This window comes from Crinia signifera, chromosome 19, assembly GCF_055691185.1.
Source record: "Crinia signifera chromosome 19, ASM5569118v1, whole genome shotgun sequence".
NCBI classification, from domain to species: Eukaryota; Metazoa; Chordata; class Amphibia; order Anura; family Myobatrachidae; genus Crinia; species Crinia signifera.
The window spans coordinates 109,529,418-109,554,214 of NC_139226.1; the positions used below are offsets into that span (position 1 = coordinate 109,529,418).

General features: G+C 46.4%; 1 protein-coding gene across 1 annotated transcript; it reads left to right on the forward strand.

The window, feature by feature from the left end:
- On the forward strand, positions 1-24,797 carry BUD13 (BUD13 spliceosome associated protein). The gene is made up of 11 exons (XM_083163176.1): positions 1-188; positions 7,908-7,998; positions 8,606-8,690; positions 11,140-11,185; positions 11,972-13,695; positions 14,190-14,377; positions 16,391-16,490; positions 18,606-18,744; positions 19,282-19,466; positions 21,856-21,937; positions 24,161-24,797. Exons 1-11 carry the CDS (start codon positions 52-54, stop codon positions 24,252-24,254), a joined length of 2,871 nt encoding a protein of 956 aa, XP_083019302.1. The 5' UTR covers positions 1-51; the 3' UTR covers positions 24,255-24,797.

The following is a 24,797-nucleotide window of genomic DNA, read 5'->3' on the forward strand; positions in this document are numbered from 1 at the left end:
ATTACACGTCCACCGGAAGTGCGTCTCATAGAGACATCCGCCACCGGTAACATGGCTGCGCCCGGAGGAAAGGTCCATGGTATTTCTAAAGCTGAATACTTGAAACGTTACCTGGACACTGAAAACGCAGCAGGGGGTGATGGGCCGGCGAGAAAAAAGAAGAAAAAGAAGAGACCGGAGGGGAAGGGGTAAGACGGGAACAGGGGGTGGCTGCTGTCAAGGACAAGTGTGTATGTGTGACCGAAATCTCAGTCTCTACGCCTCTTAGTGATACCATTTAGATCAGACATAAACATATTGTTGCTCTTTTAGTTTCAGGTGCCCAGCAAGTAGTGTTTTAGTATCCTCTGCTGCATTCACAATGGCCCTCGTTCAATGTGATTGGAGTGGCTATAGCAGCAGCAATGATAGCGCTGTATGTCAATGTAGCAGGAGGCGCCTACTACAGTCAGACCCCTCCTGCTGCAGTAGTGATTCAACCTGTGTCCTAGGACTCCACACCGGATCACTTACTCGCTATTGGGCGCCTTATGGCACCCATGCAATCCGCCTGTCGCAGACGCTAGGAAATCGCTGTCCATTGACTGGGATCACTGGTGTCTGCCCCCCGAAATGGTAGGAACAAACTCTTTACTCAAATGGAGGATGCCGCTGCCCCTTTCTTACCCCCTAAATGGCATCAGACTGTCAATCACTGACTGCTGATGCTAGACTGCATCCTGTGCTCGCACACATGCAGAATGGGGCAGGCACAAAGTAGAAAATATTGGAACTTTACGCATGAGGGCGCAGTAACAAAGGCAGACTCGACGAGCAGTTAAAGGGTGGTGGTGGGTGGGCTAGGAACACTTACACATACGTGTTTACATGCATGTAATAAATGTGATGGGTTGATTCCTGGGGATCTTTAGTGCTCATATGGGCCCTACACACAAAGCGATATTCAGACACTTTCTGGGCGATTTTTACATAATTTTACCAACTCGCTCAGAAAGTGGCTGAATATCGCTGTGTGTGTAACCCACACAGCGGTACATTTGCGCGGCCCTGTGGGTCCCCGATGTATAACAGCCCTATTTGTAAATTCATAGTGATTGCTCAGAAGGCCCTGCACATCTCTGCTGTGTGGCTGCCTTCTGAGCGATCACTGTAGGGATCAACCCGGCCAGTCACACAAGTACCTCCGCCGTCCTATGCCTCACTTGGCTCCCCGGCCACCTGGCTCGCCTCTCATTGCCTTCCCTAGTGTTCCTGCTGAACGTTTTATAATTCACTCAAAGCGCCCTGTCCTTTTTGTCTGCTCCCCGCTGCTGAGCTGACATACCGGAGACCTCAGTGGCGTCTCAGCACAGAGCAGCTGACAGCCGCTGCATTGATGGCCATACATATTCTGCGCACTGCACAGGCACACGGCATTACATCGGCCCCCACCGTCTACACTCCCGGGACCAGGTTCGCTGCTACTGTTACACGTGGGCAGCGGAGCCGGAACTTCGCAAGTCCCGGAAACACTGTGCTGTCAGTTTGTGTAAGTGTATGGGGGGAGCCGGAGAGGGTAAGTGTTGTGTACAGAGCAGCAGCGAATGACCCGGCTGGCAGACCCTGTGACAGCTCCACTAATGCAACTGGTAGCACAACCAGGCCGAAACGATGGGCCTGGCACAGCTCTTTCTCCAGGCAGGCTCTGCCTATGACTGTGTCAGCGACCTAGGGGAGATGGGTCTGGCTGAGTTCAGAGATGTGAGTAGTGTTCCCCATGGGCTTATGTGCTCAAACTTTCTGTCTTCAATTATTTACAATCTTGTAAAATGTTTGAGGGTACTCACAGTTCTAAAGGTGGCCATACATCAGAAAGATTGATCTTAAGATCGATTGCGCTCATGATTGTGTCCAGTTTCCCTTCAACTCCCTGGCAGTCTTTGGTGGTTTTTGGACACACAATTTACTCACAATCTGTCATACGACCCGTCATACAATCCATCTGCTGCATGATCGTATGATTGAAGCTTCATTTAAATAGGGGGCTGGCCTACTAGGATCAAAAGGATAGGAGTACCAAATATCAATTTTTTTATTTATTTAATTTACAGGTTGCCAGCAACTACCAATCTGCTCACATCTGCTGTGTTCTGCCATTATTAAATAGCCCGACTGCAGCAATCCTCTGAAAACTGTTTTCAGAGTAGTGACAGAATTGTGCAAAAGTAGGTCCACCGCTCTCTTCAGCCGCCCGACTGCCACTTGGATACTTCTGTGGCTCCCAGCATCTTCACTGCCACTGCACCTCTCTTCTCTGCTAGTCAGGGAGAGAATGTCACATGACTCTGGTTATATGAGCCATCTAATGACAGATTGCATGTGGTTAAAAGCACATGCAATCTGCCCCCAATCCCAATTGATCTTAAGGCCCCCATACACCATGCGATTTGGGCACGATTTTGCCCGATTCGGATGAATCGGGCCTTAAAATCGGCCCAAATCGCATATGGAGAGATGCCCTCCGACCCGATGCGTGGCCCCGTACGCATCGGATCGGAGTCGGCAGGTCGGACGGGCTGCACATAAGATTTTCTAAATCTTATGTGCTGCCCGGAGCCGTGCGGGGACTGCAGCTGGCGGGGGGACCTACCAGAGCCGGGCGGAGGGATCAGGGGAGCGGCGCAGGGAGCCTGGCAGAGGAGGAGAAGAAGCTGCCGTCAGCGGGAGCAGGGGGGGCGGCACAGAGTACCAGAGAGCCGGGCAGGAGAAGACGCTGCAGCGGCAGCGCGAGTGGCGCCGGGATCAGAGCACTAAAAAAAAAAAAAAAAGCCCATACAAACGCATGGGAAGCCATTGATTGGCTGAGACCTCTCTCAGCCAATTAGCGATTGGCTGAGAGAGGTCTCAGCCAATCAATGGCTTCCTATGCGTTTGTACGGGCTTTTTTTTTTTTTAATGTTCTGCTGCTCCCGAGTCCCGCCGCTGCCCGGCAGCGTCTTCTCCTGCCCGGCCCGGCTGCTCCCGCTGACGGCAGTGGCTTCTTACACGGCTCCCTGCGCCCCAGCCCCAGGATCACCGGTGCCCCCCCTGCCCCTCACCGCCCCAGGCTCCCCGTTACATGTGGTAAATTGCAAGCGATTTATCACATGTAAATTTGGCACATCAAGTGACAAATTGTATGTGAGCCTCCCAGGGAGCTGCCGGGCGGCTCACAGGAGAATTGGGTCCGACTCGGCCTAATGTATGGGGGCCTTTACTGCAGCACGTCAGATCAGAAGACCAAACCTCCAATCTCCCGGGGCCGGGAGATTGTGTGATTGTGTGCACACAATCTGCATACAATCCATCTTACAATCAATTAAGATTGTATGATTGGGTACAATATCTTTCTGATGTATGGCCACCTTAAACGTATCATATGAGTGAGGTGCAGGGGGGGGGGGGGGGGGGGGGGGGGGGCATAAAGGGAAGCCCATAGGCTTCTATGGGGTTACGCCTTCTAGAACTGGCGTAACCCCCAGCAGCAAAGCCCCGGCGGTGGGGCTCTGCTGCATATGAAAATGAGGTAAAAACCCAGAGAACAGGGTTTTTACGCCATTTTTTTGTTTGGAGCATCTCGCCCTTTCTGTGAGAAATTTGAAATCTCTCATGCTGAATCTCCCATTATGAATCTCTGGCACAAATCTCTCTGTGTGTAGGGTCCTATAGACTCAGCTTCCGGGAATCAACATAAGGTTTTGCACTCTGCTAAGCCTGCCCCCGGACTCCTGTTGGCTAGTTTCAAAGGAGTCGTGGGGGCTTAGCAGAGTGCAATAGCTTATGCTGATTCCCATGCTCTGAGCGCTAGAGATCCAGCACGTATATTACAAACATGTTAACATTAATGTTATCCTGCCACTTACTTTATAGTTTGCATGTTACAGTATAATTTGAGGTACTTGTGTAATATCTGGGCGCCCAATTATTTGATTGTATGCCTTAACTTAACCCCTTCCCGACATTTGACGTATATATACGTCATGGCCAGGATGTACTTCCCGACACATGACGTATATATACGTCATGACTTTAAACTGTCACCACGTCTAGGGACGCGGTGACAGAGGGACGATGTCTGCCCCCCCATCGGCGATCGCTGCGATTGGCTGTTCACCAGCCAATCGCAGCGTTTTCCTGTGTTACCGGCGAATCAGACGCTCGGTAACACAGGGATCAATCACCGCCGGGTGTGAGGGGGCGTGAGGGGGTCACCGGTGATGACCACACCTCACCCCACCTGCCCCCAAGGCTGTGATTGGTCCGTCGGACCGACGGACCAATCACAGCCATGGCGCGTGATTTAAACTAACGGTGACTGCGCTGCAGACGCAATTCCGGTCTGGAATTGCGTGCAGAGCGGTCACCGTGCCAATCTGTCGTGATACTGACCTGATCCTTGCCTGATACTTACCTGATCACCGCTGGTAGCGTGCTGCCAGCAGCTGGATGCTTCCTGGATCTTGTGACTTCCTGTGTGCTGCTGCTGCAGTGACAGATAGTGACAGAGAGTGACAGAAAGTGCTATATTTTGTGTCTGCTGCCCCCCCTTTTGTGCTGATCAGTATATCTGTGCTGATCAGCAACTTTTTGGGGGTGCAGTTTTTTTTTTTTTTATATATATATACCTGTCAGTTGCACCAAAGGTTGTGCTGCCTGTGCAACTGACTGCTGCCCCCCCTGCTGCCCCCCCTTTTGTGCTGATCAGTATAAATTAACTGATCAGCAACTTTTTGGGGGTGCAGGTTTTTTTTTTTATATATACCCTGTCAGGTTGCACCCACAGTTGTGTGCCTGCTGCCCCTCACTGCTAATCAGTGTTGCATCACTGCATCACTGATCTGCAGTTTGTTTTTTTTGGAGAGTGCAGTGGGGTTTTGTTTTTACACCCACGTTGCTTTTGTGGGTGTCCTGTGGCCGCTGAGCGCTGATCAGTGACGTACATCACTGAACAGCATTTTTGGCACAGGGTTGATATAATTTTTTTTCTGCGGTTTTTTTAAATTGTTTTTTTTTGGGAGAGTGCTGTGGTTTATTTTTTTTTAAATTGTTTTTACACCCACGTTGCTTTTGGGGTCACTTGTGGGGGGGTTCCACTGTATTGGTGCTTCGGGGGTCTTGCTAATGTGACATAGCACCCACCATTCATTCCACCAGAATGTGTGCTGCAAAATCCAAATATCACTCCTTCCCTTCTGAGTCCTGCCATGCACCCAAATGGTATTTTTTGGTCACATATGAGGCATTGCCGTACTCGGGAGAAATTGGGGCACAGATTTTGGGGTGCTTTGTCTCCTTCATTCCTTGTGAAAATGAAAAATGTGGAGCCAGAACTGCATTTTTGTGTAAAAAATGTAATTTTTCATTTTCACAGCCCAGTTGTACCACAATTGGTGAAACCCCTGGGGGTTTGAAATGTACACTATACCCCTAGATGAATTCCCTGAGGGGTGTAGTTTGCAAAATGGGGTCACTTGTGGGGGGGGTTCCTAACTTTTAGCATCTTATGGTGCCTAGAAACCTACATGGTGCCTAAAAAATAATCTCATAAAAAGGAGGCTCCAAAATCAAGTAGGTGCTCCTTCTATTATGAAGCCTGTGGTTTGGTCAACGTGCACACTAGGGCCACATATAGGATATTTATGAAAACAAAAGAATTGGGGGAATCAATTTTTAGTCACATTTCTCTAGTAAAATCTACTGTGTTCCTTAGAAAAATGTATTAAAATTGAAAATCTGCAAAAAAATATGAAATTTTGAAATTTCACCTACACTTTGTTTTAATTCCTGTGAAACACCTAAAGGGTTAACAAACTTCCAAAATGCTGTTTTGAATACTGTGAGGGGTGCAGTTTTTGAAATGGCATCATTTATGGGGGTGTCTCACATACAAGTCCCTCAAAGTCACATCAGAACTGAACTGGTCCCTAAAAAAATCAGTGTTTGAAATTTTCTTGAAAATTTGAGAATTTGCTATTCATATTTTAAGCCTCCTAGTGTCCAAAAAAATTAAAAGGAGGTTGAAATAATGATGGAAACATAAAGTAGACATATGGTCTATGTTAGTTATTAACTATTTTGAGTGGTATGATTATTTGTCTCACAAGCAGAAAATTTAACATTTTGAAAATTGCTAAATTTTCCATTTTTTTACGACATTTTGGTATTTTTCACAAAAAAACACAGACTGTATCGACCCAAATTTACCACTAACTTGAAGTACAATGTGTCACGAGAAAACAATCTCAAAATCACTGGGATAAGTAAAAGCAAAAAAAAGTTATCCCCACTTAAGTGATACCTGTCAGATTTGAAAAAAAAGGGCTCTGTCAGGAAGGCAAAAACAGGCTGCGGCGGGAAGGGGTTAAGGCATACAATCAGATGCGATGTGATTTTCGGCAAAATTGCATCGCGACCAAATCGCATGCGATCGACGCGATTTTCCATAGGGTTCAATGTTAAATGGTCCTGTTCATACCTCCACTATCCAAGTGGGCATGGAGTTGATTTTATATAGCGTGGCGAGCGCAGCGACCCACCGAGCCTGAAGCGTGGCGAGCGGACGCGGATGACTTAAAATGTATTCCGCGTCCCCTCGCGGGGCTCGCTGCGCTCGCCACGCTATCTAAAATCAACTCCATGAACACTTGGATAGTGGAGGTATGAGCAGGACCATTTAACATTGAATCCTATGGGAAAATCGCGTCCATCGCATGTATTTTGGTTGCATGTGATGCGATTTTTCCGACCCGATCATAACATCGGGCGCCCAGTTATTACACAAGTACCTAATTTGATCATGTTACAGTCATTTTAGTACTTGTATATTATCACGGCGCCCACGATTTCCATCGCAGGGCATTGTACAATGAAAAATCGCATGCGATATGACGCGATTTTACCCAACTTTAAATTGTACAGGCACCCAGATGCCTTATTACCATGTTAAATGCCCCCCCAGACCCTATTTTTTAATTGTATACCCACCCTCTTGGGTCGACTCATGAGTATGTGAAATGGCCCCCCATTTTTAACACCACCCCACTATCAACGCCAACCTGAAGCGAGGGGCGGCGGTACGCGTCCTCTGACCTTTTCATACCCCCACTATCCACGTCGGCATGGAGTTGATTTTATAAAGTGTGGTGAGCGCACGCGGATTACTTCACTTGTATTCCGGGTCCCCTCGCGGGGCTCGCCGCGCTTCGGGCTCGGTGGCTCGCTGCGCTCGCCACACTTAATATACTCAACTCCACGCCGACGTGGATAGTGGGGTTATGAAAAGGTCGGAGGACACGTACCGCCGCCCCTTGCTGGCTCGCTGCGCTCGCCACGTTTTGGGTTGGCGTTCATAGTGTGGGGCCTTTAACAATGAGTTAACATACTCATGACCCATCAGGGTGGGTATACAATTAAAAATCGGGTCTGGGGGGGCGGTGGTGGTGATGTTATATCCACCATTCCCCCCCCTAGTGGAGTGTCATGGGAACTATCGCTCTATGCAGCATGGCCCCCTTGCCATCACTCCCTCCCTGCCATATCCCCCACCCCTTCACCCCCCAGTGGTGGTATGGTGTCATACCACCCCCCCCCCCCCACCCCCCAGTGGTGGTATGGTGTTATACCCACTCCCCCGTGGTGGTATGAAATGTGAATCCCTATGGTATGGTATAATTATTTTATTGTTCAGCTCCTGTGATTTAAGTATTAGTACAAGTAGAAATCTTAATATTGTCACTTTAGTGCAATTTTCAGATTTAGTAAACCCTCTCCCATGACCATGCAGTGTGCAATCTAGTTTTGTGTCTTTTTGTTTTGTTGTTGACACTGAGCCTTTGAAGCTGTGTTCTATGTTTATCATCATGTACGTAGTTATACTTTTTACCTTTTAGCATGCGGATAGTAGATGATGATGCTGAGGATTGGAAGAAAGTTCCAAAAAAAAAGGAGGAACCAGTTGAAGAGGAAGAGGACCAACCAGTGGTGAGTACCACTAATTCTGACCTTTTAAGATGCATTGTGAATGTTCTGGACTGCGTTGACTTACACACGGGTAGATTGTAAATGATTTTGAAAGTAGCGGTGCTGCTTTTTTTTAACAACAAAAGAGCTAATTATGCCATAAAACATTTTATACTTTACTTGAACAAACAAAATAAGTACGAAAACATAATTTATAATTCCATTTTTAATAAAGAATTTTAACGCTGTAGAAGTATTGACTTATAGGGAATTTTTTTCAATTCTTTATACAAGTGATGCAGGGTGCACATATGTTGTTTCTATGGTAACCACTCGCACTTCTCAGGCATTGAAGCATAATCTGAGCACACATAACACATGGGATCAGGAGCTTATCCCGGATCCCGTGTGTTATCACACCATAACGGGTCATAACAGGCTATAATTGGATAGCGGTCACTGGGCTAAAATCACTATAATAACCAGTTTGTTTATGTGAAAACATCATCCCATCTAATAGGATACCAGCATTAGTTTGATTGCCCTGATTGATGCTGTTAAGTGCTTGACATATCTGATCCAGAACACCATTGCTAGTCTCACATAACATTCCTCATCTACTGTGTAGGTGGCTGAGTTTGTGGATGAGCGCCCAGAGGAGGTCAAACGTATGGAAGAATTCAGAAACACCAACAAGTGGAAAGTGATGAAACGTGAGTCGCTACAATATACACAGGTTAAATATTGAGACTCGACCCAGTTGAGACAGATTCCTGGTTAAAATGTCTAGAGCAGAGGTCCCTGAATGCACAGCCCAGGTGTTAGGTATATCCATACTTCGCCACAGGTGTCCGAATACCTCAGTAAATTTGATTTAACCATCTGTGCTGAGCCACGGACATACTTATCCTGCAGTCCTGGTGTGTAAAACACCAGCGGCATATTATCATCCCTAGAGCCAGATGCACTCCGCTTCAAAAATGATAAACCAATCAGCTCCTTCCTGACATTTTTCAAACACAGGCTGTGACATGGCAGGTAGGAGCTGATTGGCTGGCTGTTTATCACTCTCCATTTTATCACTTTTGAAGCTTAGTGCATCTGGCCCCTAATATGAAATAACCCCCCCCCCCTATCTAACACTAAGAAAGCAAGCTAGCAACGTGGGCTTTTATTTCAGTATTGTGCTATAGTACTAGATCAGTGGTTCTCAAACTCGGTCCTCAGGACCCCACACAGTTCATGTTTTCCAGGACACCTGACAGGTGTATTCATTACTGACTGACACATTTTAAAAGATCCACAGGTGGCACTAATGATTTCACTTGTGATTCTGAGGAGACCTGCAAAACAGGCGCTGTGTGGGGTCCTGAGGACCAACTTTGAGAACCTGTGCTATAGATAAAGGACATGTAAAGGGTATATGGCTGTGATGCGTCTGTCTGGGTATATGGATGTTGTGCACATGGCATCTGTTACCATGCAGATACAGTGAATAGTTGGCATACAGTTTTGTGCTGTTATGCCCTAGAACAGGGCACGATTGGGTTATGTGGCCATGTTCCGGTTATGCTGTGCACATGGCAGTAAATGTGTCCAAATGGGCATAAATCACTACAGGTCCAGGTGATGGGTTCTGTTATGCATAGGACTATGTAAGGCAGTATACACTGAGTGGCAAAATTATTATGACCACCTTTTGCCCTTAATACTGCATGGATTCTTCTTGGCATGGACTCTATGAGATGTTGGCAGGTGGTATGAGGAATTTGAGACCATATCTGATGAACTGCACTTTCCAATTCCTTAAGATTTGATGGTACTGGATCCAGCTGCCTGATGGCCCGTTCAATCTCATCCCAATTGGATTGAGATCTGGTGATTGTGCAGCCACCTAAACAAGGTAAAGTCTCTGTCATGCTCTTCGAACTATCTGCGGACAATGCCAGCTTTATGACATTTAGGAGCATTGTCCTGCTGGAAGTATCCATCCCGGCAGGGTACACCATTAACATGACAGGATGTACTTGATCTGAGATAACACTCAAATACCCTTGGCCATTTAGACGTTGTTCCACATGAATCAAAGGACCCATACAATGCCAAGAAAACATCACCCAAACCTTAACATTGCTGCCATCAGCTTGAAGTGTTGTGGCAATGCAGTTGGGGTCCATCCTTTCGTGCTGTTTTCTCCATATTCGCACCCTGCCATCTGCATGATGTAATTGAAAAAGTGATTCATCGGACCACATGACCCTTTTCCAGTCATCTACTGTCCAATCCTTGTGCTCCTTTTGTGAACTGGAGATGTCTGCTCTTGTTCAAGGCAGACAGTAGAGGCTTTAGAACAGGTTGTCGGCTTCCATATCCTATATGGTATAATGTGCGGAGAACAGGTCATTGAGGGACCTTTGCAGTTGCTCCTTGATTAAGATTCCCTGCAATTTGATGTACTGTTGCTCTTCTGTTGGACTGGACAACTTTGGCAAGTCTCCTGTCAGATGGAGCATTCGGTAGCCTGTGACTACCACAAGCCTGATGTTAAGACCCGGTTTTCTGCTTGGTAGTCCACTCTCTGTAAACAATAATAACGGCTGCTCTCAAACACTTCACAACTGCAGCCGTTCTGCTGATGCCGACGGTACGAACGCCTACAATCCTCCCGCGTTCAAACTCCTTTTAAATCACGTTGTTTGCCCATTTCTTCTCAAGTAACAGTGCCTGATGCTTCACTTGTCCTACATTCCCTATTTATAGCTATCTCGCCTTCTAGCGGCAACAACGTTAAGTTATGGCTGATCTGCGTGTAAGTGTCAAGTGGTCATAATAATTTGGCCACTCAGTATATATTCTACCTAGGAGTGTGGCGGGCATCGGGCTATACTATATCAAACTTTATGCTAGGTAAATGATTGCTGGCAGTATACTGTAGACATGATGCTAAGCTGGGTACAAACCCTACATTGTATCAAGGACTGATGCTTTTATACTAAGCACGGGGCTATGTATCGATGGCTCAGTGTAATGAAAGTCTGCTTTGCTGGGTTTGTCATACAATGTGTCCAAATGTTTTTCCTGATGTTCTGTACGTGATAATTGGGTCAATCCTCATTGCCTTTAGTGCTCTGTGATCCTCTGACATTGTCTAATTATTTACAGGTGACAGTTCGCCAGAAACCGAAACGTCCGAGACCAAAGAACTAAGGTAAGTTCATTTGTTTTTAAATACCTATATCTATAGAGTGTAAGAGGGATTTACAGCATGTGGGCACCGTGGGTTTTATGAAGCCTCTAGAACAGAGCAAGATTGATTGCTGTAAGCTTCCAGAACAATTATCCAGTATATATATATAATTTTTTTATGCATAATTGCTGTTTAATGTCATAACTTGCCTGTATTTCTGTCCCTTCCATGGGTATACAATACCGATTTCAGACCGGAAATGCCGGTTCGCACCGGGGCTTAGAAGACCGGTCCATCCCAGGAGTGACCCGGCATTTGCGGTCTGAAAGGTCTGCATCCGATCGGGCTTATTGCGGGGTCAGTGACGTCACACGGGGGCAGGGCTGAGCGGCGGAACGTCATGGGGGGGGGGGGGGGGGGGGGGGCGGGTGGGCGGAAGAGGCAGTGCTTGGTGCTTGGTGCTGTCAGTGCTGCCTCCTCCATACTGTGAACAGGACAGACACTGGTTACCCATTCACACTGCACCTAACCCGGGTCAGAACCGTTTTCAACTCTGGTCGTGGCCAAGTGTTGAACTCCCATGTTGCTCGACACGCGGTGGCCCGTACAATGTTCTTCTTTGCTTTCCTCATTGATTCTTCTTTTATGTGAATGGAACTCGCTCTGCTATGATAACTATCTGCTTTTGTTTGCTACAGTTTTAATCTTAAAAAAAGAAAAAAAAATTGAAAAATATATTATAATATAGTATGGTGTATATTATAATATGCAGAAATAATTTTTCTTTTCTTTTTGTATCACTTGTAGTGCGGCATTGGACCCCTCTCCTCGACCGGGCGGGCACGACTCTCCAGACCCCACTCCTCCTCGACGGAGCAGGCATGACTCTCCAGACTCTTCTCCACCTCAAAGGGGCAGGCATGACTCTCCAGACCCTTCTCCACCTCAAAGGGGCAGGCATGACTCTCCAGACCCTTCTCCACCTCGAAGGGGCAGGCATGACTCTCCAGACCCTTCTCCACCTCGAAGGGACAGACATGACTCTCCAGACCCTTCTCCACCTCGAAGGGGCAGGCATGACTCTCCAGACCCTTCTCCACCTCGAAGGGTCAGGCAGGACTCTCCTGGCCCCTCTACATCTCGAAGGGATAAACATGTCTCTCCAGATTCTTCCCAACCTCGTACAAAGAGACATGACTCCCCAGACTCTTCGCAACATCTAAGTAGAGGGTATAACTCTCCAGACTCTTCTAAACCTCAAAGATTGAGACGTGACTCCCCAGATCCTCCTCCTGCTCGAAAGGCTAAATATGACTCACCAGAGCCTTCTGCATTAAGTACATCCCATCTAAAAAGGGGAGGATTTGATTACCAGAAGCCTTCTCTTTCTCGGCGTAACAAACCGGACCCCCCAGACGCACTACCCTCACGACGTAGTAGGTGGAATTCCCCAGACGCGCCTTCTCCAAAGCATGGTAGGAGGGACTCCCGGGATGCATCTCCGGTTCAGCGTGGCAGTAAGGAGGATTTTCCACAGCAGGATAGGATAAACTCCTCAATTAAATCTTCAACCTGGCGTGACAGGGGGGATTGCCCAGGCAGCTCTCCTCCACGTCGGGGCCGGCGGGAGTCCCCGGATGCCTCTCCTCCACGTCGGGGCCGGCGGGAGTCCCCGGATGCCTCTCCTCCACGTCGGGGCCGGCGGGGTTCCCCGGATGCCTCTCCTCCACGTCGGGGCCGGCGGGGTTCCCCGGATGCCTCTCCTCCACGTCGGGGCCGGCGGGGTTCCCCGGACGCCTCTCCTCCACGTCGGGGCCTGCGGGGTTCCCCGGACGCCTCTCCTCCACGTCGGGGCCGGCGGGGTTCCCCGGACGCCTCTCCTCCACGTCGGGGCCGGCGGGGTTCCCCGGACGCATCCCCTCCACGTCGGGGCCGGCGGGGTTCCCCGGACGCATCCCCTCCACGGCGGGGCAGGCAGGGTTCCCCAGACGCCTCTCCTCCACGGCGGGGTAGGCAAGAGTCCCCACCGCAAAGGGGCAAACAGGTCTCCCCGGGCCCATCTTCACCACATAAGGTAAGACGGGATTATTCTTCTCAAGGTAAAAGACATGATTCTCCAGATGTATTCTCCTCACATAAAGATAAACTGAGCTCACAAGAAGTCTCCTCAGCTTACAGGGACACAAATGTTTCTCGACAGCATTGCTCTCCTAGCAAAAACAAACAGAGTTCCCATTACTCGGACTCTGCCCAATCTTCCCACCATAGGAGAGCACCTCGTTCTATAAGTCCATCTTCCATCAAAAATAAAAGACCTGACTCTCTACATCAGACAAACCGAATTAGCCCTCCGGACTTTCCCAAAAAGAGTGAGCAAGGCAAACGTTTGTATAGCGCTGACAAAGGTTCAACAGTTACGAAGAGATCTGATCGAGCTGCTCCATATTCCTCCAAATGGCATGAATCTGATTCCCCCCCTTCTTCTACACGGAACAGAGCGGAGTCACCACCACAAGGCAGAAGGAAAAAAGGTGCGTTTACTAAAGGAACCTATCAATTCACTTTAATAAGAATAACGCACTGCTGTGGTAATTACAGCTGGTTAATATAGATGTAGCGATATCTGGTGAACCTTCAGGATCCTTGTCAGTAATGTTAAGCATTTTAATTGTTTCTTGGTGAAAATAATATCAGAGATTTATTTATTACCAGTTTATTTATATAGCGCACACATATTCCGCAGCGCTTTACAGAGAATATTTGAACATTCACATCAGTCCCTGCCCCAGTGGTGCTTACAATCTATATTCCTTACCATATGTATGCACACGCATAGACAATCTAGGGTTAATTTTGTTGGGAGTCGGTTAACCTACCAGTATATTTTTGGATTGTGGGAGGAAAGGTCTTACTTTCTTGAAAGTCTTAGGAACACATAGAACATTTGTTAGCTATGCTAAATGTTAAGATGCCATGACCAAACGTAAAGTTTTTTTTCACGCCACATTTAATATCTCATTTACAGTAATGCAACAGGATTCTGATTCCGATTTGTCTCCGCCAAGGCCTAAGAAGCGGCGGAGTTCAGACTCGGACTTGTCGCCGCCACGGCACACACAAAGGAGAGGCTCGGATTCAGACTTGTCTCCCCCTCGGCTCAAAGCTGCTTCAAAAAGAGATCTCACAGCTTCGCAAAAAAGTTCTGGGTCCCAGGTAAAGTGATGCCCAACATGGGTTCATAAGGGGTTGGACTGTGATTGTCACACCCAAAATGGCAGTTGTTTTCTCCACTCCAATTCTCAAAATCTCCAACAGGTCATTCTGTCTCTGGTAGCAGGTGGGATAATTACTTACCTTCCAAAAAGGATTAACTGAAACTGTTTGTTTAAAGAAATCCAGAAAACATAACATGTTAGCGGCATAATGACAGGGAAAGAACCTCAAAATGTGTTTTCCTAAACCCTACAGCTTAGGAGATAAATTGACTAAAGCTTCTAAAAATTAAAAGGTGATATTGCCCATAGCAACCATGGAGGTTCCTTCTATCATTTCTCTATTGCATCCTAGAAAACGTTAGACAGAATGTCGTTGGTTGCTATGGCAACATTTGTTTATGTATTTTATGAATAGTTTCCTAATAGTGCAGCATATTCCGTTGAGCTTTACGATTGGAGACAGTGATACAACAAACTGTGTAGTTGATAGCAAAAAGGTAGGAGGGCTAGTAAAAAGGTAGGAGGGCCCTGCTCGCAAGCTTAGTATCTATAGGGATATAGGCATTGATAAACAAGGATAAAGGGTCTAATTCAGTAAGGCTCACTAAGCAGCGAAGATTGACTGCTACGCATGCCCTCTAAAGCTGCCTGGCCAATGAATGTCCGCCCCCCGCCGCCACACGAACATCCCCAATGTGAATGGATGATTAGCATAAATAATAGCGCATGCGCAGTCCCCAAAACGATGGGGCCGAACTCGCAAAATTGTGAATCCGGTCCAAAGTCCACCAGAATGTAAAAGTTCTTGGTGTTTGTATGATACGTTGACCCAGCAATTTGGCCAGGGGTCAGGAGGATGAAAAGTTTGAAAAAGGTTAAATTGACTGGTTCTGGAGTTTGATAAGCTTGTCTGAAGAGAGGATTAAAGAGTCTAAGGGGGGTATTCAATGGCTGTCGTGCTCCCGCAGCAATCTCCCGACGGGGGAGATGGCTGCGGGGCCCTATTCAATGCTGTCTACCCCGACAGCATTGAACAGGGGTTCTTGGCAGAACGAGCCCGACTTCAGAAGCTGTCGGGCTCGTTCTGCCGAGAAAAGCCGGAAATAGTCGAGCTCCCGGCCCAGAGCTCGAGTATTTCCGGCCTCAGCTCGCGGCCACACCCCCTTCTCGCCGCTCGGCGGCCGGACATTGAATCCCGACTGCCGAGCTCCAGTCGAGCAAAGCAAGAACGGGACAGGGGCGCGGCTGTCGCGCTAGCTCGACAAGCGTGCCCCTGACATTGAATACCCCCCTAAAGCTCCGTAAACACGGAACGATATATCGCTCAACTATCAAATTGCTGAGTGTTCCGTTTTCATCAGCAACCAGCGCTGGACTATGATGAAAAGGAGACACTCTGCCGGGGGAAGCCGCAGTTCGCAGGAGCATGCACCACTTCAGGGCTGGTCATGGGAGCGCACTCCCGGCGACCGCTGCCCAGTACGCACATATCCTCTGTAGAATCGCCACGTGTGTGCAGGGCTTTAGTAATGAGTGTGAATGAGAGACGTAGATCTTGTTAGGAGCAGTTGGGAGATATTTTTAGATAAGAGATGTATGTTGGTGTAGTTTGCTTTATGGCCTTGTGTGTAAGTAAAAGTATTCTGTATTGAGTAAGATAGAACCCAGGTAACCAATGGAGGGACTGACACTAGATTTGCAGACGACGAATGTCTGGCGATGGAGATTAGCCTCGCAGCTGCATTCATGATGGATCAATATCACCTCTCTTTATTTTTAGAAGCATTAGTAAATTTACCTTTTAGGTTTGGCATAGTCAGTAGAAATATTTAAACATATCTGGCTTTACACATATCCTGCAAAATTACGCGCTGTATTAATTTATTATAACTTCATGTGCAGTTGAGTAATGCAGCACATAAATAATATGTGTATGCTTCCATATGACATGGTGCGGAACAGGAGTTTGTCACTTTGTAAACGTGGCTATAACTAGTTGTGCCAATTTCAGATGCTGTCTGGTGGTAAAGCTGGGCTGGTGTCTGCAGACGTTCTGAGAGAAGAGAAAGAAGAGCAGAGACGGGCACAGAGACAGAACAAGCACCTGGAAGGTGAGCAGGGAAAGGTCTGCTGCTCGGTGTACATCCCATTATGTTAGGCCGTAATAGTATGTGTATTTGTTGAGTATTATCTCCTTTTACATTATTTCACCATAATAGTAGAAAACGGAACCACCCTCATTCTTGTAGCTGCAGACAGAACCGGAAGTGATGGGATGTGGTTCATCTCCATGGCAATGGGAGACTTCGTCTTCTCCGCCATTACCAATATTATTTTAAAGTATCCCAACCGGTTTGCTGAGTACCCCAGGTTGGGAACCTCTGACTTACAGCATTTCATGTATAGCACTAGGACTTTGAATGTCATTGACTTGTACTGAGGTGGACATACATCTTGGCTTGCTGCATACTCCTGCCATTTATTGTGGTATTATGGACCCCAAATGTGAAAGGGTGAAGGAATTTAAGGATAACCCACACCAGCTGATTCAGTTAGTGAGGTTTACCTTGTGAGCTAAAACCCAGAGGTGGACTTTTCCTGACTGCTTCAGGAGCGGTCAGGAAAAGTCTGCAATAAAAGGCAGCCTCTGTGGTTTAAGGCTGGGGATACCCATTCCACAACTAAGGCAGAATCAATACTGTAGCTTAGCACGCATTAAGTCAGGGGTGCCGGACGGCTCCCCGACAGTCGGGATTCCGACAGTCATTCCTCCGACTTCGGAATCCCGACTGCTCCCTCGTGGGGGTCCACAACCCCCATAGCGGGAGAATAAAATAGGTGGCGTGCGCAGCGAGACACCGTGCCCGCAGCGTGGCGAGCGCAGCGAGCCCGCAAGGGGCTTTGTTGCGCTCCCCCCGCGGTGCAGTCGGAATTCCGACATCCGACTAATGACTGTCGGAATCCCGACCGTCAGGGATTTATACCACACCCTTAAGTCAGGGTTTACAGTGCGGTGAAAAGGCAGTTTTATTGAATAGCTCTGGATATGAAACCTGGAGCTTTTTCCCATTGCACAAACCTGGATAATACAGCCAAGAGGCGCGGTGTAATATAACTACAAATGTCCTCTACAAAGGTGAAATTCAACTTTTCCTTTCCTTCCTATTACATTTGTAGACTGAATACATGTAAATAAGGGACTTTGGTAGCTAGTGCTTTAACTGAGCACCAAGTGAATTTATGAAAATAGGTGTGAAAATTCCCAGGCAAACATTTTTTATTCATCATAATGGCCTGTAATGTTTTACCTTTTTATATAGAAAATATCATTTTTTTTTTTACACTAATTTTTTTATTTGAATTTATATAACAAATGTGATCATCACTGGCATTTTTAATGGATATTTTGCACATCTCTAACAGTGGTGGTGGCACTCAAAGGGTTTTTTCAACTTTTGCAATGTTCCAATGTGTGTTGTCACCATCACATTATCTATTGTTTTGTTGTCGTCTTCTGACGGCAGTCGGGGTGGCAGCATCGGTACACTGAATACTGGCATCCTGACCGCTGGGATGCTGACTGCATCCCGATAAATTAGCTGCGCTACTTTACAGCAGTTAATTCAATTCCCTTTGTAAGTTTAAAAAAAGGATATTTGTGGGAAGTTGACAGTTATTTGTAAGGGGCAGATGCTTGTTCCTTCTAAGCCCACAGATTTCTGTGCACGTCACAATATGGTTGAGGCAGTTCAGTAAGCAATTTAGCCACATATTTGGCTTGCCAATCTTTACAGATCAAGGGCCAGATGCACTAAACTTCAGAAGTGATAAACAGCCAGCCAATCAGCTCCTACCTGCCGTGTCACAGACTGTGTTTGAAAAATGTCAGGCAGGAGCTGATTGGTTGGTTTATCACTCTCCATTTTATCATATTTTAAGCTTAGTGCATACGGACCTTAGACCTTCGGGGTCTGCAAGAAGTGACTGTGTTTTGCATGGGTGCTCACATTGCTCTTTGCAGTCTGCTTATAATCTCATGGGTGCACCTCCGTGTGATGATGTCATCGGGACAAACATCTGGTAGAACAGATCTGCCTGTGTGTGTGGCTAGCTTTCCTGATATATGAGCAGAATATGCTAAGCATCCATCTTTGTGGTGTCCTAAGGAAAGAATATGCAGAACTAGCAGCAACTTACTGTAAACTTGTCCTCTTTAATCTACCCAGATGACTCCAGGAACACCAAGACCGTCTTTCGAGACAAGAGTGGAAAACGCAGAGACTTGGAAGCTGAACATGAAGAGCAACTGCAGAAACAAGCTGTTCAGGACAAGAGGGACGCGATGTATGCCGAGTGGGGCAAAGGGTAAGACCGGTTCTGGAACCATGATATGCCTGACATGATAGATGAAAGGGACGTTTACTGAGATGATGAAAGTCGATGGTGTTAAATGAGGTGTTGGACCGGCATCAGTTGAACAGACAATTGTCCGTCCCATTGCCAACATTAGTGGGTTGAGCATTCAAACAACATTCATCTGAAGTGTGACAATGGGTGGAAATGTTAGCAATGCCGACAAAAGGATCATTTTAGTCTTTGTTGTGGGGATGCCATAGTTCTTTAAACCACAGTAAACCCCAGTAAACATTTTGGATTGAACACAGTGGAGAGACCTTCATAATTCAGGTAAGGGGGGGACTATAACAGAGACTAGTATAAATGTAGAAGTAGCTTTTAAAGGAATCTTTTAAGACCAGCATTATTAAATGTGCATAGGACTGAACTTGACATAAGCTTGACTAGTAGGAAGTATCCATACTTACTGTACGGGCATCAGACACGCTACGAGGACGTCCCGTAGAATTCACGGTTTGTATGATAACGTTGTGCCCTTTCTTCCAGCCTGGCACAGAAGGAAAAGCAGCAGCAGAATCTGCAGGATGCTGCTAAAGAGATGTCAAAACCTCTGGCTCGATACATTGATGACACTGACCTGGACCGCATGTTACGAGAACAGGAGAGAGACGGCGATCCCATGGCAAAGTTTCTGAAAAAGAAAAAAGACAAAGAAAGCAAAGATCGGAACGGTATGTTTTCTTTTCTACTATCATCTGATGGGACTTGTCGTTTTACAACAGCTGGAGAGCCATAGCTTGGCCAGGCCTGTTCTAAAGTGTCCTTTGAACCATAGTTCTTGTCAGTCTCCTGCTTAGCTCTTCACTCCTGTGGCATACTGACTGACTTTCCTCCAGGGGACTTGTGTATCCTGCAGTCCCTTTCAGAGGTGCTGTTTCTGCACTGTCTGCTTCCTAGCAACCTAACCAGTGAGCAGCAATACCAGCCACTGCTGCTGATGGCCTAGCCCAGTGATGGCTAACCTTGACACTCCAGCTGTTGTTAAACTACACCTCCCAGCATTCCCTGCACCAGTTTTAGCATGGCCAAATAGCAAGACTGGTGCAGGGAATGCTGGGATGTGTAGTTTAACAGCTGGAGTGTCAAGGTTAGCCAGCACTGCCATAGACCTTGTTGTAGAAACTTTGCTATCTGAAGAAGCCTTACTTGGGAAGCCTTTTCGGTACTTGTGTACTTTCACGGCTCCCATCGCATGCCAAATGTAATGGCATGCGATTTTTGCATTTTTTAGCATTTTTTTTTTAAATCGCATGCGATTTTTAACAGAAATGCTTCCAAATGCATTGAAATTAGTATCAAACATGTTCAATGGCCCCCAAATGTCATTTTTGAGGCTGTACCACCCGCACTATGAACGTGAACCCGAAGCATGGCGAGCGCAGCGCGCCTGCGAGGGGCGGCGGTACGTGTCCTACGACCTTTTCATACCCCCACTATCCACGTCGGCATGGAGAGTAGAAAGTGTGGCGAGCGCACGCGGACACCTGTGAAGCCCGCGAGGGGACGCGTATACCTGTGAAGGTATCCGTGTCCGCTCGCCACGCTTCGGGCACGCTGCGCTCGCCACACTTTCTATTCTCAACTCCACGCCGACGTGGATAGTGGGGGTATGAAAAGGTCGTAGGACGCGTACCGCTGCGCTCGCCACGCTTCGGGTTCGCGTTGATAGTGGGGGTGGTACAGCCTCAAAAATGACATTTGGGTACCATTGAACATGTTTGATACTAATTTCAATGCATTTGGATGCATTTCTGTTAAAAATCGCATGCGATGCGATTTTTTTCCTATACGATGGACATCGTGGGAGCCGTGATTGTACACAAGTACCGCCTTTTCCGTTCTGTATGATTCCCTGACTTGTGAGATGTATTGACTGTTTACCTTCTCGTTTTGATAGTCTGAGCGCTCCATTTGTGCCGAGTGAGAAATGCCCAGCCAACCAGCTCCTAACTGGCATTTTTGCGAACACATCCTGTAACATGACAGTTACGAGCTGATTGGCTGGGCGTTTATTACTCTTTGTCACCCTCAGGTTTATCTCTTTTTAAGGCTTAATATATCTGGCCCAAAGAGATATAATGGACCAGTCAATTAGTTCCTACTTGTAATTTCTCAAACGCCACATGTAACATGGCAGCCAGATGATTGGCTGGTCCTTTGTTCTCTTTTTATAAATCTGAACTTTATCACTTGTTAAGGCTTAATATATTTGGCCCTTTGTATATAGGTTTGACCATGTTTTCCAAATTATTCAGATTAAGCCAACGTTGCTGTAAGCGATCCTTAAAATATCTGCTAAAACTGCCAGGGGGTTGGCGGGGCAGCGAGGGGCACCGGGGGAGGCGGTGAAAGCACCGTAGCCCCTGGCGGCGGTGAAAGCCCCTGGCGAGAGCCAGCCCCTGCAAGAAAGAGGCCAGCTCCATCTGTACGTTAATATTTCCCAACTCCAGTCGTTAAGTAACCCTTACAGTGCGTGTGTTTGTGCTGGAGCACAGGTATAGTCAGTAATGACTGGCACGTTATAGGTGGAACTAATGATTTCACTTGTGATTCTGGGAGGAGACCTGGAAGCATGGACTGTTGTTGTTCCCTGAGGATCGCAGTCCTAAAACTCTGGTCTAGGTGATTCCTTACTAGAGGCATTTTCTAAAGTCCTTGAAGAATCCCATTGTGAATGGGAACATTTGGTAACTCCTTGCTTGTCATAGATATCCTCCTTTGTAATAAACGGTTCTTTCGTCCAAACATAAAGATGTTAGAACTGTTCTGGGGGCTGACTCTTTCCTTTAGTCTGAGAACTGTTTGTACAGATAACACCATAGAAATGGTTTCTTAGGAGTCACATGATAGGCACTGGCTGCAATGGAAATGTGATTTTGTAGTCTTGCTTTAGGTGCTGGAATATGTTTATTATAATTTTTAGCTACGACCCAGCAGGGAACAACTTTAATGTTCAATGTTTTATAATGTTCCACCATAGAAATGTTCAAGTTTTCTGTTGTGTTGCTGCAGATTTATAGTGTGGTGATGATTTTTTTCTTTGATTTCTCTTTCTTCAAGAGCGCCCAAGATATAAGGGTCCAAACCCTCCACCAAATAGATTTAATATTTTACCTGGGTACCGCTGGGATGGTGTAGACAGGTAAGACTTCACTTGCGATAATAAGTATTTTATTGTTTTATTAATGGCATTGGGGCAGATGTATGAACTAGCATTGATGCATTTCTGCTCTTAACTCTTGTTAACTGGGGGAATGACGTGTCTTGAAATGTATTACTAGCACACTTAACGTGCACTAAGGACAGCCCGCCGAGTAACGCTCGGCTGGGCTGTCCCCTGCAATCCCCCCCAATAATTAGCGGCCAGGGCAATGTATTAACAGGTACATGGCTTTTTAATACATCTGCCCCATACTCTGATAATTACACAGGTTATTCATTTATGGGTGCGCAATCTAGGGCAAAACATTGTCACCCCAGTTGGCAGGCATGCATGCAAGTACCCGCTAGCTTTTTCCTGCATCAATGTCCCTTTTTAAGTCTGATGTTAAAACTCAAACACCACAATTACCATGTCCGGCTGTATCGGTCTCAAGCAGACACCCACTGATACTCCCTTACACCCATACATATTGTACCCTGCAGATCACTGACGATAATCAGCTAGCAAATAATGACATTGCCAGTGAGTGGCGTAAGGTCATACCAGGCACCCAGAGGCAAAATAAGAGGTGGTATTTATCTTGCACATGTGCTGACAGCCCAGCGACTTACTGTACCAATGGCACATCTAGGAGGTTAAGGATTCCTTATTGCAGCGAAGTAATAGAGCATTGAGAGGTGTTTTTTTTTTATACAGCTCGAAGAGAGATAAAGTTTAGTTTAGAGATATAAAGTACCAGCCAGTCAGTTTCTGCCTTACATTATGCAAGCTGTTTGTGATGGGAGCAAATTGATAAGTACACTATCTCTCACAATTTTATCTCTCTCCAAGCTTTGATAATGCCTCCCCCCTTCCCTTAGAATTAGTGCAAATCCTTTCAAACCAATTCTGCACTGCTCTCTTTAAGACACAGCAGCATAGCAGTAGCTCACTATATAGGTTGTGTCTCCCTTATCCGTGTATTCCAAAAAACAAAATATTCCAAAAACTGTGGTTTTTCAGAATATTTCGTTCCCCCGCCTCTTGTTTCTCATCTCCCAGTGTCCTCGGCAGCCATCGGAGTCCTCTTTAGCGGCATCCCCAGTCCCAAGGATACATTGTGCCCCTGAGACAGGATATGCCGCTGAAGAGAATTCTGACGCCGGGGGACCATTGGGGTACTGCCGGGGAACATGAAGGTATGAATTTTTTTTTTTTTCAAAAATCCCTTATTTAAAATGCTCGTGATCCCGAGCAATTCGGATAAGGGATACTCAACCAGTATAAACACTTTGATCTGTAAACTTACATTCACGGACTTCAGCAAAGGGGGTTTGCGTCATCAGTGACTAAAGTAAATCTCTATGAAATAGTTCAGCAGCCCCTTTTCTTGGGGTCCCTTTGAAAGCTGGAGCCCAGTGGCCACTGCCTCCAATCTCTCTTGAGAGTTACATCACGGTTACCAGTGCCAGACATATTGCATCTCACCAGTCCTTTCTCTCTGGTATTTAGGAAGTTTTCAATATTGATCACCGGATACCAGTAAGACCATCTTTAGGTGTTTCTCCACCTTCTCTTCTGAAGAAGATGCTGAGTTACTGGTCAGGCGGAGAAACGCTTAAAAACTGCCTTACTTCGTGCACTGCAGAGAGTCAATCAAAGCTCCATCTTTGGATTGTGCCACTTTCCTATGCACACCCCATAAGCTTGCTTCCTAATGTGAGGAGAGATGCATGGAATGGCACATAGCACTGTGTGCAGGCGTACCCAGGAAGTGTCATCGCACAGCCCAGAATCCAGCACAGTCTTTGTTTATAATTACAATCACTTTATTTTTCTGTCTTCTGTGCTCTAACACTCCTGTACTTGTATAACTAGACAGCATTGCTTTTCATTTCTCTGTGGTATAACGAAGTTCCTCTGCATTGGGTATGGCAATATCCAGATGGCAGTATTGTGTTTCATTGCCTACGTGCCCGGTGATACAAAGATCCGCTGATCAATAACAGGCACACCAGTTCTGTCATCCAAAGGTGGAATACATCCTAAGAGCAGCAAGAAACTGGATATTCTTGGCTATTGTGTTGCACGTACACTGAATATATGTACGGTCCAAAATGGAATTATAAAAAGCAATATTTATTTTTGTGCACAATAGCAGATAGCCTTAAATGTGAAATCTATGTATTTCCGATTAACTGTGATGTTTTGCTTTCCCCCCAGGTCCAATGGATTTGAGAACAAGTATTTTGCCAGAATATCAGAAAATAAAGCTGTCCAGGAGTCGGCTTACAAGTGGAGTGTAGAAGATATGTGAATTCACCCATTGTCTGTGGTCAAATCTTGGTTCGGCCGTCGGACCCTTGCAAGGAGTACATTCGCTTACATTCTTTGTCTTGTGCGAGGCCTTTGTGTGTCAGCCACCACAACAGTTACAACTGTAGACATTGTCTTTGTGTGATGTAATGTATTGGTAGCAGACAACATGGGGAACAGGCCTTGCGAGTATTTCCTGTAAGCAATCTCTAAGCAGTACAAGTAACAAGTATTAACTATAGAATCTGCCTGACCTTAGGACATGTGGTTAGACCCTGACTTGCTATCTGCTTACTGATGGACTGCCATTGGGATGTGTTCCAGGCTATATACCCCGTGGGTACGCCTTGCTGCATGGGTTCCCCTGAATTCCAAGGGGTCTTCAGACTCTGTGTTGCTGATAGGAGAACATAACTTCAGGGTATATATATTTTTTATACAAGTATCTCTTCCCTAACACCAACACTATATAATAATATAAATGGTTTCCTTGTCTTGTAATAAGTGTCTGTATGAAATTAAATGGTTCTTTATTTGTATTCAA